Source organism: Nerophis ophidion, linkage group LG02 (genome assembly GCF_033978795.1).
Source record: "Nerophis ophidion isolate RoL-2023_Sa linkage group LG02, RoL_Noph_v1.0, whole genome shotgun sequence".
In the NCBI taxonomy this organism is placed as follows: Eukaryota; Metazoa; Chordata; class Actinopteri; order Syngnathiformes; family Syngnathidae; genus Nerophis; species Nerophis ophidion.
The window spans coordinates 66617997-66632835 of NC_084612.1; the positions used below are offsets into that span (position 1 = coordinate 66617997).

The window sequence follows — 14839 nt, forward strand, 5'->3', positions numbered from 1 at the left end:
GAATTTTAAATCTTTTTTAAAGGTACAAAAGACAGGTCGGGTATTGAGAAACTTACGTTCATGAATTTTATTTTTTTTTACTTTTTTTAACTTTTATCTATAAATTTCAACATGTACAAACAAACAGACGAGAAACAAAATCAAGATATATACAAAAACAGTACAAAATAAAAAAGAACAGTGCGCCAGGCGGTTGTAAATTCAAAGTAACTAAAATACAATACTATATATATATATATATATATATATATATATATATATATATATATATATATATATATATATATATATATATATATATATATATATATATATATATATTCCGCCCGATTGTAGCTGAGATAGGCGCCAGCGCCCCCCGCGACCCCAAAAGGAAATAAGCGGTAGAAAATGGATATATATATATATATATATATATATATATATATATATATATATATATATATATATATATATATATATATATAATAAAAGTGCAAAACTTACATTTATGAATTTCGACTAAACGTCGTGTTGGCTTGACGTCACTTGTTGCGTCATCACAAGTTACGTCATCACAAGTTGCGTCACGGGGCGGGGAAACAGTCGACGAACAAAATGGAGGAATATGCCAGAGAGCCGTGGTGAGTAATTTTAACCAAAATTAAACAAATATTCACGCCATATTTTCTCCTTAACGCCTTTATATCAATGAGTTTTAGACGCAGTAGTGTATGTGGGTGCGGGGACGTTTTCTTTTTGGCACACCGCTATTAGCCGAAACTCTTCAGAGCCGGCTAGTTAGCACGGATGCTAAATTCTCGTTAGAATGCGCTAGCCGTGACGACAAGGCTAAAAGCACGTTGTAGTGACCTTGCGGGTGCCCCCCCCCCCCTTCCCAGACACAACCTTATGTCATCATTTCAATTGTCTTAAACTTTAACTACTATCTCGACACCCACTAACATTTGTACGGTAACATTTATAAAGCATATGTTAAACAACGTTTTTGTCTTGGTCGTGGAACTGTGGAGCAGCTCTATAGTCTCGGCAGGGTCCTTGAAGGTGCATGGGAGTTTGCCCAACCAGTCTACAGGTGCTTTGTGGACTTGGAGAAGGCACTCGACCGTGTCCCTCGGGAAGTCCTGTGGAGAGTGCTCAGAGAGTAGAGATGCGCGGATAGGCAATTATACCATCCGCAACCGCATCACTAAAGTCGTCATCCACCTGCCATCCACCCGAACCAACATTTTATCAGAACCGCAACCGCCCGCCACCCGCCCGTTGTTATATATCCGGAGTCGGTGACCTTTACCACTAAAAGAGCTAGTTTGACCTGTGTCACAAAGTAAAGAAAGCAATGGGAGCTGCTAACGTTTTCGCGAATATCCGATGGTGATCATTCAGATAACGGGAATAAGGGCGTGCTGAGAAGCCATTGCCTATGTCCTGTGCAGATGGCCCAGTAGCCATGGTGGGTTCTGCAGCCATGAGTGGCATCCTACTAGCTTTGATAGAGGGCGCCGGAATTATGCTCTCTAGGTTTGCCTCGTCACAGTTCCCAACAGGTGAGTTTGTACTTCAACCCACCATGACGTTAGTGCTGTGCGTTAAGGCCATGTACTGTACATACTAGAGATGTGCGGTTTGCGGTCTCATCCGCGGATAAACCGAGGGTCGGGTGACATGACGAAAAAATAGATTTTAAATAGATTCGGACGAGTGGCGGTTGAACCATTCGGAATTATTTGATATACACGGTTCAGAGATCGGTAACTTTCCGTTCAAAGAGCCATTTTGGACCCGTGTCACAATGCGAAAAAGACATAAGTTGACGTAAACATTCTCAAGTATGTCTGCCGGCAGTCACCCAGTTAATAAGTATTAGGGCGTGCAATGAAGCCTTTGACGCCTTCTACAACATGTACATTTTACTTGCAAGACCAGCAATACGTTGTGTGTGGCTTCCACTGACACACGCACACGACTGCAACGCATACTGGGTGACACAGAGTACACTAATGGTTGTGATATAAACAATTTTAATACTCTTACCAATATGCGCCACGCTGTGAAGCCACACCAAACAAGAATGACCAACACATTTCGGGAGAACATCCTCACAGAAACACAACATAAACGCAACACAACAAATACCCAGAATCCTTTGCATCCATGAAACTTCCTGAATATACTTTACACATCCGCGCCCCCAACACCGCCCACCTTACCGACGCACGGGTGGGGGGTTTTGCTGCTAGTGGGGTGTATAACATAGTCAGGATGTGTCATGGATACAAAGCATTCTGAGTATGTGTTGTGTTGCGTTTGTGTTGTGTTACTGTGAGGATGTTGTCCCGAAATGTGTTTGTCATTCTTGTTTGGTGTGGCGCATATTAGTAAGAGTGTTCAAATTGTTTATATCACAACCTTTAGTGTACTCTGTGTCACCCAGTATGCCTTGCAGTCGTGTGCGTGTGTCAGTGGAAGCCACAAACAACATATTGCTGGACTTGTAAGTAAATTGTAAATAAATAAATGATACATGGGTTGTACTTGTATAGCGCTTTTCTACCTTCAAGGTACTCAAAGCGCTTTGACACTACTTCCACATTTACCCATTCACACACACATTCACACACTGATGGAGGGAGCTGCCATGCAAGGCACTAACCAGCACCCATCAGGAGCAAGGGTGAAGTGTATTGCTCAAGGACACAACGGACATGACGATGTTGGTACTAGGTGGGGATTGAACCAGGGACCCTCGGGTTGCGCACGGCTACTCTCCCACTGCGCCACGCCGTCCTTGTACATGTTGTAGAAGGCGTCAAAGGCAAAGGCTTCATAGCACGCCCTAATACTTATTAACTGGGTGACTGCCGGCAGACATACTTGATAATGCTTACGTCAACTAATGACTTCTTCTCTTTGTGACACGGGTCCAAAATAGCTTGAACGGTAAAAGTTACCGATCTCTGAACCGTGTATATCATATATTTCCAAATGGTTCAACCGCCACCTGCCCGAATCTATTTAAAATTTATTTTTTCGTCATGTCACCCGCCTAACCCGCGGTTTATCCGCGGACTCAGTGGATGAGACCCCAAACCGCGCATCTCTATCAGAGAGTATGGGGTATCAGACTGTCTTATTGTGGCGGTTCGCTCCCTGTATGATCAGTGTCAGAGCTTGGTCCGCAATGCCGGCAGTAAGTCGGACACATTTCCATTGAGGGTTGGGCTCCGCCAAGGCTGTCCTTTGTCACCGATTCTGTTCATAACTTTTATGGACAGACTTTCTAGGCGCAGTCAAGGCGTTGAGGGGCTCCGGTTTGGTGGCTGCGGGATTAGGTCTCTGCTTTTTGCAGACGATGTGGTCCTGATGGCTTCATCTGGCCGGGATCTTCAGCTCTCACTGGATCGGTTCGCAGCCTAGTGTGAAGCGGCCGGAATGAGAATCAGCACCTCCAAGTCCGAGTCCATGGTTCTCTCCCGGAAAAGGGTGGAGTGCCATCTCCGGGTTGGGGAGGAGACCCTTCCCCAAGTGGAGGAGTTCAAGTACCTAAGAGTCTTGTTCACGAGTGGGGCGAGAGTGGATCGTGAGATCAATAGGCGGATCGGTGCGGCGTCTTCAGTAATGCGGACGCAAAGCAAAGCTCTCGACGTTCCCATCCTCACCTATGATCATGAGGTTTGGGTCATGACCGAAAGGACAAGATCACGGATACAAGCACCCAAAATGAGTTTCCTCCGAAGGGTGGCAGGGCTCTCCCTTAGAGATAGGGTGAGAAGCTATGTCATCCGGGAGGAGCTCAAAGTAAAGCCGCTGCTCCTCCACATCGAGAGGAGCCAGATGAGGTGGTTCGGGCATCTGGTCAGGATGCCACCCGAACGCCTCCCTAGGGAGGTGTTTAGGGCACGTCCGACTGGTAGGAGGCCACGGGGAAGACCCAAGACACGTTGGGAAGACTATGTCTTCCGGCTGTCCTGGGAACGCCTCAGGATCCCCCGAGAAGAGCTGGACAAAGTGACTGGGGAGAGAAAAGTCTGGGCTTCCCTGCTTAGGCTGCTGCCCCCGCGACCCGACCTTGGATAAGCAGAAGAAGGCGGAATAGATGGATGGATGGATGGACGTTAAACCAAGATGCCTGGGACTGAGGAGAGGACGTATTATCATGCTAGCTACGTTACCTGCTTGCTGTAGACCAGGGGCCGGGAACCTTTTTGGCTGAGAGAGCCATACAAGCCAAATATTTTTAAAAGTATTTCCATGAGAGCCATAAAATTTATTTTTTTTAACACTGAATACAACTATATGCGTGCATTTTTAAGAAAGACCAAAATTTTTAGAGTATAATAAGTCTCTTATTCTTTTCAATAACATTGTTATTCTGAGGCTAACCAACAATAATAAAAAACACTTTTTACCATTAATGCGACTTCTTGGACAGGTGCGGTACATCAACTGGTCTAAAAAGGGGGACTATTTAAAGGCTAGAGTATACAAATGAGTTTTAAGATGGGACTTTAATGCTTCTACTGAGGTAGCATCTCGAACTGTTACCGGGAGGACATTCCAGAGTACTGGAGCCCGAATAGAAAACGCTCTATAGCCCGCAGACTTTTTTAGGCTCTGGGAGCAGATCCCTAAGAGCCCTAACCATGTGTATTTTTCTACGTTTAGTTGACCCAGTATGAATTACTTATTTGTATAGTACACTCCCCAATCACATTAGATAACAATTCAATATGGCAATAAACTATAAAACCATGAATTGATTAACGTGGACCCCGATTTAAACAAGTTGAAAAACTTATTCGGTGTATTACCATTTTGTGGTCAATTGTACGGAATATGTACTGTTAGGGCCGGGCAATAGGTTAGTGCGTCTGCCTCACAATACAAAGTTCCTGCAGTCCTGGGTTCAAATCCAGGCTCGGGATCTTTCTGTGTGGAGTTTGCATGTTCTCCCCGTGAATGCGTGGGTTCCCTCTGGGTACTCCGGCTTCCTCCCACTTCCAAAAACATGCACCTGGGGATAGGTTGATTGGCAACACTAAATTGGCCCTAGTGTGTGAATGTGAGTGTGAATGTTGTCTGTCTATCTGTGTTGGCCCTGCGATGAGGTGGCGACTTGTCCAGGGTGTACCCTGCCTTCCGCCCGATTGTAGCTGAGATAGGCGCCAGCGACCCCAAAAGGGAATAAGCGGTAGAAAATGGATGGATTTTTAGGCCATGTCACGATACACGATATATACATCTCGATATTTTGCCTTAACTTTGAATGAACACTTGATGCATATAATCACAGCAGTATGATGATTCTGTGTGTCTACATTAAAACATTCTTGTTCATACTGCGTTAATATATGCTCATTTTAAACTTTCATGCAGAGAGGGAAATCACAACTAAGTCAATTGACCAAAACTGTATTTATTAAACAGTTATTAAGCAGTGGCACAAACATTCATGTCATTTCAAAACAGAAAGTGCAAGATTGTCAGAGACATTTTTAGACAAGCAATGAGTGCACTTTTGTGCATGATGTCACTCAGATGACATATCAAAAGAACACTAAATTAAAGTGCACTTTTTGTACAGAACGCCACTACAATAGTTTAAAACAAATAAAGTGCACTTTTGTGCAAGATGTCACACAAAATATTTCAATAACTCAAATTAAAATGAGCTGCATAATAGGAAATCAAATAGTATATGTAGGTTCCTGCAGATGTTATATCCTTCAGTTGATGACTATTTTTTTTCATACGGTGTTGATCTGGAAACGGTTGCTTCAGCATTTTGTTGGTGTGGCACCGAACGGAGATGTTGACATGCGGAGTTTCAAACACTGTTCACTCTCTAGCGGGTGACTTTTCAAATTACGCTACAATTAGCATTAATGCTACTTTTTGTAGCAACGCTTTTGCCCCACACTTGACAAATCACAGTTGTCTGTTCATCATATTCCCACTTGAAGCCAAACCACCGGATGGACCCTCCCTGGGGGGAATTAATTCTCCCTTCATTTGTTACCAGATTCGCACTTTCTTTCTCTCTCTTTCTCTCACAGCTAACGTTACCCATGCCGCTACCTTTCTGTTTCGCTAGGGCGTATACGTACGTGACGTATGTAAGAAGGTGCGCTTGTTTTAAGTCTCTGAGAAGGAGAGACAACAAAGAGTGAGAAACGCATGTAGTGTAATGTCCTAACTAAAAGCAACTACGTGAGAACGTATACTCGAATATCCCGATATAGTCATTTTCTATATCGCGCAGAGACAAAACCGCGATATATCGAGTATATCGATAAATCGCCCAGCCCCATGTACTGTACTGTGCAATCTACTAATAAGTTTCAATCAATCAAAAAAACAATGATTTAATCAATCTAAGCAGAGGCTATGTCAATGTTAAGCCAAATAACCCCTTAAATTAATAAATATTTAGCCTATGACCCGTTTCAGTCACACTAAACTATCGTTTAAGGTCCCGCACCTTGGATTATTTTTTACAGGGGTAAGTGCGCCGTGTATTCCTTGAATCTCTGCTTTGTGTGGACTCATTGATCGTTTACAAACTGAGTTCGGAGAGGAAGTGATGTCAGAAGACTGCGCCCCACACAGGAAGTGACATCAGAACGCGCCACAGCCTGCTTCACAATAAAGCTGTTTCGTAACTCGGAGCTAACCACTGGAAATATAGAGGCAAGTCATCCAGACATGCCTTTGTTTCTCTTTATGTCCGTACAGACGCTTGTGGAAATCACACATGAATACCTTAAAGGGGAACAGTATCACAATTTCAGAAGGGTTAAAACCAATAAAAATCAGTTCCCAGTGGCTTATTTTATTTTTAAATTTTTTTTTTCAAAATTTTACCCGTCCCGGAATATCCCTAAATAAAGCTTTAAAGTGCTTGATTTTTGCTATTTGCTTAAGCAACTGTCCATTTCCCAGTGACGTCACATAGCGATTCCAATGCAAACAATGGCGGATAGCATAGCAAGATATAGCGACATTAGCTCGGATTTAGACTCGGATTTCAGCGGCTTAAGCGATTCAACAGATTACGCATGTATTGAAACAGATGGTTGGACTATGGAGGCAGATAGCGAAAACGAAATTGAAGAAGAAACTGAAGATGTTGAGCGAATAGCTATTGACGCTATTCGGCCATCTTTGCGTTAGCATCGCCGGTAAAATGTGCAGACCAACCGATCAGGACTTTCGCATTGACACTGGGTCAACTTAAATCCGTCGATTAAGTGATTGTTTCGCATTAATTGTGGGTGGAAGGAAACTCTGGATTTAAATATAGTTTCAAATGTACAAACAGGTAGCCTAAATAGCATGTTAGCATCGATTAGCTGGCAGTCATGCCGCGACCAAATATGTCTGATTAGCACATAAGTCAATAACATCAACAACACTCACCTTTGTGAATTCGTTGACTTTATTGTTTGTTTCGCATTAAATGTGGGTGGAAGGAAACTGGATGTAAATATAGTTTCAAATGTACATACGGGTAGCCTAAATAGCATGTTAGCATCGATTAGCTGGCAGTCATGCCGCGACCAAATATGTCTGATTAGCACATAAGTCAATAACAACAACAACACTCACCTTTGTGAATTTGTTGACTTTATCGTTGGGAATGCATCTGCTTTGAGTGTCGCAGGATATCCACACATCTCTGTGCCATCTCTGTCGAAGCATCGCCGGTAAGAACCAAACGAGGGACTTTCGCATCTCTTGACACTGGAGCAACTTAAATCCGTCGATTGCTAAGTGTTTGTTTGGCATTAAATGTGGATGGAGGGAAAGGCTGGATGTAAATATAGCTACAAATGAGGCATAATGCTGCAATATGTACACACAGGTAGCCTAAATAGCATGTTAGCATCAATTAGCATGCCGTGCTAATCGATGCACATTCTACGTAAATCAACTTGAATCCGTCCCTGGTCGTGTTGTTACACCCTCCGACAACACACAGACGAGGCATAATGTCTCCAAGGTATCGGAAAACAGTCGAAAAAACGGAAAATAACAGAGCTGATTTGACTCGATGCGTCTGATGTGTAGAGAAAAATGGCTTTGAGTACCGATGTGACGTCACGTTCTGACGTCGTTGCTCAGAGAGGCATAAACAAAAAGGCGTTTAATTCTCCAAAATTCACCCATTTAGAGTTCGGAAATTGGTTAAAAAAATATTTGGTCTTTTTTCTGCAACATCAAGGTATATATTGACGCTTACATAGGTCTGGTGATAATGTTCCCCTTTAAGAGAAAGCGATTGCAGCTATTTGGGATACAACACTTCTCAGACGGCAAGAGAACTTTCCAATGTCCGGGTCAGCTTTGATTCTTCTCAGCGAAAAACTTCATCCATTTGTCAAAAACGAACAGACAATGAAGGTGAAGGCAAAAGAGTGAGGAGTGTCCTGACCATGTCTAATAAAGATTTGATTAAATTATAATGGCTCAGGTGTGATTCACTACAATAGGGCCCCACACCACACTGGATTCCAGTTAATTGTGATACCACAACACTGGATATTGTTCAGATAAGTTAAATTTAAGAACTTGCACACAAAGCAACACTGGAGGTGACGATGGCGTGCGCATTTTTCGCGCATGCGTACTAGGTCGCGTTGTGCCGGCTGACGGAGAGAGGAGGGGGGTCTTAAACGACCAGTCGTGTGGACAGGGATACGGTTAGGTGGGATTTACCCTGGATAACCCCAGTCGGCTTAGTGTAGAAGGGGCCTGAGCGTTCTGAATTTTATTTCCCACCTTATGACCTAGTTCTTATGTCATTAGAATGTGTGACTGGTAAGTTGGTGCACAGTAGTTTATTTTGCAAAGGGGGTCTTTTCCTTTTTAATAATGACCTGTCGTTTGCTTGTAGTCCCTGGAGGATTGTGGACGACTGTGGGGGTGCGTTCACCATGGGGGCCATTGCAGGAGGACTTTTCCAGGCAGTCAAAGGCTTCAGGAATGCACCTGCGGTAAGAAAACACTGTATTCTGGTTTTTAGCTGTTTTCTATGAGTTCTTAGGTTACCTTTGTGTTTGGCATTATTTGAATCTTTATCACCAGCAAGCGGGAGTCTCCATGGCCACAATTGGCCATGACGCATGTTCATGTCTTTTTCTTTTCTTTTTTTTTGTCAATCGCTAGCCAGGCATTAAAAAAATAGACCTACTCAATGGCCTCGTGGTTACATTGTCTGCCCTGGGATCAACAGGCAAAGCCGAGTCATACCAAAGACTATAAAAATGGGACCCATTACCTTCTTGCTTGGCAGTCAGCATCAAAGGTTGGAATTGGGGGTTAAATCGACAAAAATGATTCCCGGGCGCGGCCACCGTTGCTTCTCACTGCTCCCCTCACTTCCCAGGAGGTGAACAAGGGGATGGGTGAAATGCAGAGGACAAATTTCACCACACCTAGTGTGTGTGTGACAATGAAGTGAATTTAATTATATTTTATATAGCGCTCTTTCTCTAGTGACTCAAAGCGCTTTACATAGTGAAACCCAATATCTAAGTTACATTCAAACCAGTGTGGGTGGCACTGGAAGCAGGTGGGTAAAGTGTCTAGCCCAAGGACACAACGGCAGTGACTTGGCTGGCGGAAGCGGGAATCGAACCGGCAACCCTCAAGTTGCTGGCACGACCACTCTACCAACCGAGCTAAACCGCCCCACCACAATTATTGGTACTTAAACTTTAACTATAAATTTTCGATCATCAATCATCACCAAGACGTCATTTTTGTCACTTGATTGACATTGGCGGCATCCGAGGGTCTTGTGAGATGACGCTGGCTGCTGTGAGCTCATTATTAAGAAAAAATGACCGACAGGATGGCGAGAAACACTTTTTATTTCAACACTCTCGCGCCGTACTTGCCGTCAAAACTCTAAAGACCGACTGCACAGTTCTTGTCTTTACAATAAAAGCGCTGCTTCATCCTGCCTGCATTAACAAAATAAGAGTCTCAGAAAGCTGGAGTGCACAAGCTAGCAAGCTACGGAGTTTGCCGCCAATGTGTTTCTTGTAAAGTGTGTAAAAACGATTATGGATTCCGGACAAATTAGATGTTAGAACCAACCACTTTCATGTGGTGTTGGACAGAAAGGAGGACTTATTTTTTCCTCCATTTAAAAATACGGACGTTTTCAGCGCTCCTGTCTGATTTCAATCAATGCAAGTCATCAGAATCAGGTAATACACCAACTTATGTTCTTGTCTTCATGAAAGAAAGGAATCTCTCTGTGTTGAACATGCTTGCATTAAACGCCTGTAACTTGTTAACAAAAACATCTATTTCATAAATAAATACATATAAATTATATATATAAATGAGGTAGATCCCTTCGACTTGGTCAATTGAAAAGTAGCTCGCCTGCAGAAAAAGTGTGTGCAACCCTGGTCAAGACAATAAAAAATGATTTCCATATATTACCGTACCTTAACGTACGAGCACGATTTGTTTCACGAGCGAGCTCGCAGATCAGAACTAATGTACTTTAATACGTTTCGATGTTTTTCAAAATAAGAGACCACAAAAAATGTAAATTTTGGCTTTAACAGAAAATCTTTTGATACATAAAACGTATGTTTCTTATTGGAATCAAAGAACAAGTTTGGCTTTAAATAACAGTGAACATACTTAACTTCTCTTTCAGTAGTTTGTTATCAAGGCTCCTAATTTGACTGCTGACCTATGCAGTAAAATATTGTCATTTCCTGTTTTATTATTTTTGTCAAAATGAGGAGGAACACACGGTAAAAAATGGATGGATGAATTATTAATCTAATTGTTCATTTGCTGTTAATATCCGCTTACTTTCTGGTTTAACATCTTTTATCAAAACATCTGTTAAAATGTAATCACTTATTTTTCTGTTGTTGGGATACTTAACATTAGTTTTGGATGATACCACACATATGGGTATCGATCCAATACCAAGTAGTTAAAGGGGAACAATATCACAATTTCAAAAGGGTTAAAAACAATAAAAATCAGTTCCCAGTGGCTTGTTGTATATTTTGAAGTTTTTTTCAAAATTTTACCCGTCCCCGAATATCCCTAAAAAAAGCTTTAAAGTGCTTGATTTTCGTTATTTGCGATGCGACTATCCATTTCCCTGTGACGTCATACAGTGCTGCCAATGTAAACTAACAACGGCGAATACCATCGCAAGATATAGCGACATTAGCCAGGATTCAGACTCGGATTTCAGCGACTTAAGCGATTTAACAGATTACGCATGTATTGAAACTGATGGTTGGAGTATGAAAGTATTGAAGAAGAAACTGAAGCTATTGAGCGAATAGCTATTGACGCTATTCATAGCCATAGCATGGCCAAATAGCTGCGTTAGCATCACTGGTAAAATGTGCGGACCAAACAATCAGGACTTTCGCATCTTGTGACACTGGAGCAACTTAAATCCTTCGATTGGTAAGTGTTTTTTTCGCATTAAATGTGGGTGGAAGGAAACGTAATATAGTTGCAAATGCATCTGCAGGTTATCCATACATCTCTGTGCCATGTCTGCTTTAGCACCGCCGTTAAATAGCATGTTAGCATCGATTAGCGTAGCATGTTAGCTTCGATTAGCTGGCAGTCAACATCAACATAACTCACCTTTGTGAATTTGTTGACTTTATAGTTGCAAATGCATCTGCAGGTTATCCATACATCTCTGTGCCATGTCTGCTTTAGCACCGCCGGTAAATAGCATGTTAGCGTCGATTAGCTGGCAGTCACGCCGTAACCAAATATGTCTGATTAGCACATAAGTCAACATCAACAAAACTCACCTTTGTGATTTCGTTGACTTTATCGTTGCAAATGCATCTGCAGGTTATCCATACATCTCTGTGCCATGTCTGTCATCGCCGGTAAAATGTGGAGACACTCTGGCACATTCAATGGGGGTCTGGCGGCAGACACTTTCGCATCTTCGGGCCAGTGGTGCGACTTGAATCCCTCCCTGTTAGTGTTGTTACACCCTCCGACAACACACCGACGAGGCATGATGTCTCCAAAGTTCCAAAAAATAGTCGAAAAAACGGAAAATAACAGAGCTGAGACCCAGTGTTTGTAATGTGTTGAAATTGAAAATGGCGGTTGTATTACCTCGGAGACGTCACGTTCTGACATCGCAAAAAGAGCGATAAACAGAAAGGCGTTTCATTCGCCAAAATTCACCCATTTAGAGTTCGGAAATCAGTAAAAAAAATATATGGTCTTTTTTCTGCACCATCAAAGTATATATTGACGCTTACATAGGTCTGGTGATAATGTTCCCCTTTAAAGGATCATACATCTAATTAAAGTTCTCCTGGGTCCAGGGATGTATATCCTCAGTTTATAATCAATAAAAAAATGACAAGGCTTCAGTGTATATTACCAGCAATGTCACCATGGCGCACCATCATGCGTGACACCATGGTAGAATCAACACCGAGGAAGAAGATTTCATGGGATTTAGCGATTAGGAGTGACAGATTGTTTGGTGAACGTATAGCATGTTCTATATGTTATAGTTATTTGAATGACTCTTACCATAATATTTTACGTCAACATACCAAGCACCTTCTCAGTTCTTTATTTATGCGTCATATAACGTACACTTATTCAGCCTGTTGTTCACTATTCTTTATTTATTTTAATTTGCCTTTCAAATGTTTACTCTTGGTGTTGGATTTTATCAAATAAATTTCCCCCAAAATGCGACTTATACTCTAGTGCGACTTGGGTTTTTTTCCTTCTTTATTATGCGTTTTCGGCAAATATGGTACATACACTTGTTTATATTTAACTCTGTATGGGACAATAGGGCCTAGGTGCATAGGTGGAGGTTGTGGTGGGGTGGCTAGATGGTAGATGGCTTTCTATATAAAGCATTTATAACTAAAGTCGATAGGAGAACACGCAGAAGGCCACTTTAGCATGGGACATAAATAAATAAAACCCCGATCCTAGCATCTCTAATTGTTGGTGGTCATGAGAGTGTTTGTGTTGTCGTGCAGGGCATGAATCACAGAATGAGAGGCAGCATGACAGCCATCAAAACCAGAGCGCCACAGCTTGGAGGTAACTATTTGAGCGTAGATTCTTCATGTCCATAGCTGATACTGACACTCTAAGAATCCTTGCCCGTGTGTGTGTGTGTCAGGCAGTTTTGCGGTGTGGGGAGGCCTCTTCTCCATGATTGACTGTGGCTTAGTGAAGGTGCGAGAGAAGGAGGACCCCTGGAATTCAATCACCAGCGGCGCCATGACAGGAGCAATCCTCGCCGCCAGGAGTAAGCGTGTGCACTTTCACAAAGATCAAGACAGTCCCCGTTTCCCTGATTATTGGTTTTAGCACCACATGGCCATGTGATTAACTCCGCAACCTGTCCTGTGCAGACGGCCCAGTAGCCATGGTGGGTTCTGCAGCCATGGGTGGCATCCTACTAGCTTTGATAGAGGGCGCCGGAATTATGCTCTCTAGGTTTGCCTCGTCACAGTTCCCAACAGGTGAGTTTGCACTTCAACCCACCATGACGTTAGTGCTGTGCGTTAAGGCCATGTACTGTACATACTAGAGATGCGCGGTTTGCGGTCTCATCCGCGGATAAACCGCGGGTCGGGCGGGTGAAATGACGAAAAAACTGATTTTAAATAGATTCGGGCAGGTGGCGGTTGAACCATTCGGAATTATTTGATATACACGGTTCAGAGATCGGTAACTTACCGTTCAAAGAGCCATTTTGGACCCGTGTCACAAAGCGAAGAAGACATTAGTTGACGTAAACATTCTCAAGTATGTCTGCCGGCAGTCACCCAGTTAATAAGTATTAGGGCGTGCAATGAAGCCTTTGCCTTTGACGCCTTCTACAAGATGTACAATTTACTTACAAGACCAGCAATATGTTGTGTGTGGCTTCCACTGACACACGCACACGACTGCAAGGCATACTGGGTGACAAAGACTACACTAATGGTTGTGATAAAAACTATTTGAACACTCTTACTAATATGCGCCACGCTGTGAAGCCACACCAAACAAGAATGACAAACACATTTCGGGAGAACAGCCTCACAGTAACACAACAAATACCCAGAATCCTTTGCATCCATGAGAATTCCTGACTATATTATACACCACCACTAGCAGCAAACCCCCCCTTGCGTCGGTAAAGTGGGCGGGTTTGGGGCCGCTTGTTTACCTGTATCTCACCTTTTTCGTAAGGGGCGCTGGAAGCCGGCAGACCCGTCAGCGTTCCTGTTTTGTCTCCCTGTAATGTTTGTCTAATCTTGAATGGGATTGTGCTGAAAATTTTAATTTTCCTGAAGGAATAAATAAAGTACAATCTAATCTAATCTGATAAATTTAATACATTTGAAATTTGGGAGCGTATCTCCTTCAAAAGTGAAGCAAACCGGAGCTTATGATTGGTGCTCGTGAACACGTATTCATGTCCGAACAACATTGAAGTCACGGTTGCATTCCAAGAGACCTTTTAGTATTTGACTTGAGCTCATTTTTCTCATCAATTTCAGGTCCTCAGTTTGCGGAGGAACCGGCGCCCACCTCCATGCCCGCCGCCCCCTTTGGAGATTACAGACAATATCAGTGAAGAGGACTGACCTGCTGCTACTTTTTAAAATTATTTTTGGAGTTCCAAAGATATAAAAGGCTGACAATGATTAACGTAACCATAGCAACCTCCTCCCCACCAGATGAACAAGATACTGCAAAGGGACATCTGGACATTGCTCAGCCTAAATATCTATTGTACTTTAATATCACTCGGATACTTTTGTGTAAATACGTTCAAAGCTTC

General features: G+C 42.7%; 1 protein-coding gene across 1 annotated transcript; it reads left to right on the forward strand.

The window, feature by feature from the left end:
• The first annotated feature begins 494 nt into the window (after nt 1-494).
• Nucleotides 495-14839, forward strand: timm17a (translocase of inner mitochondrial membrane 17 homolog A (yeast)). Its single transcript, XM_061889217.1, has 6 exons — nt 495-623; nt 8897-8996; nt 13038-13101; nt 13184-13312; nt 13419-13529; nt 14556-14839. The coding sequence occupies exons 1-6, from the start codon at nt 598-600 to the stop codon at nt 14630-14632; spliced, it is 507 nt and encodes a 168-aa protein (XP_061745201.1). The 5' UTR covers nt 495-597; the 3' UTR covers nt 14633-14839.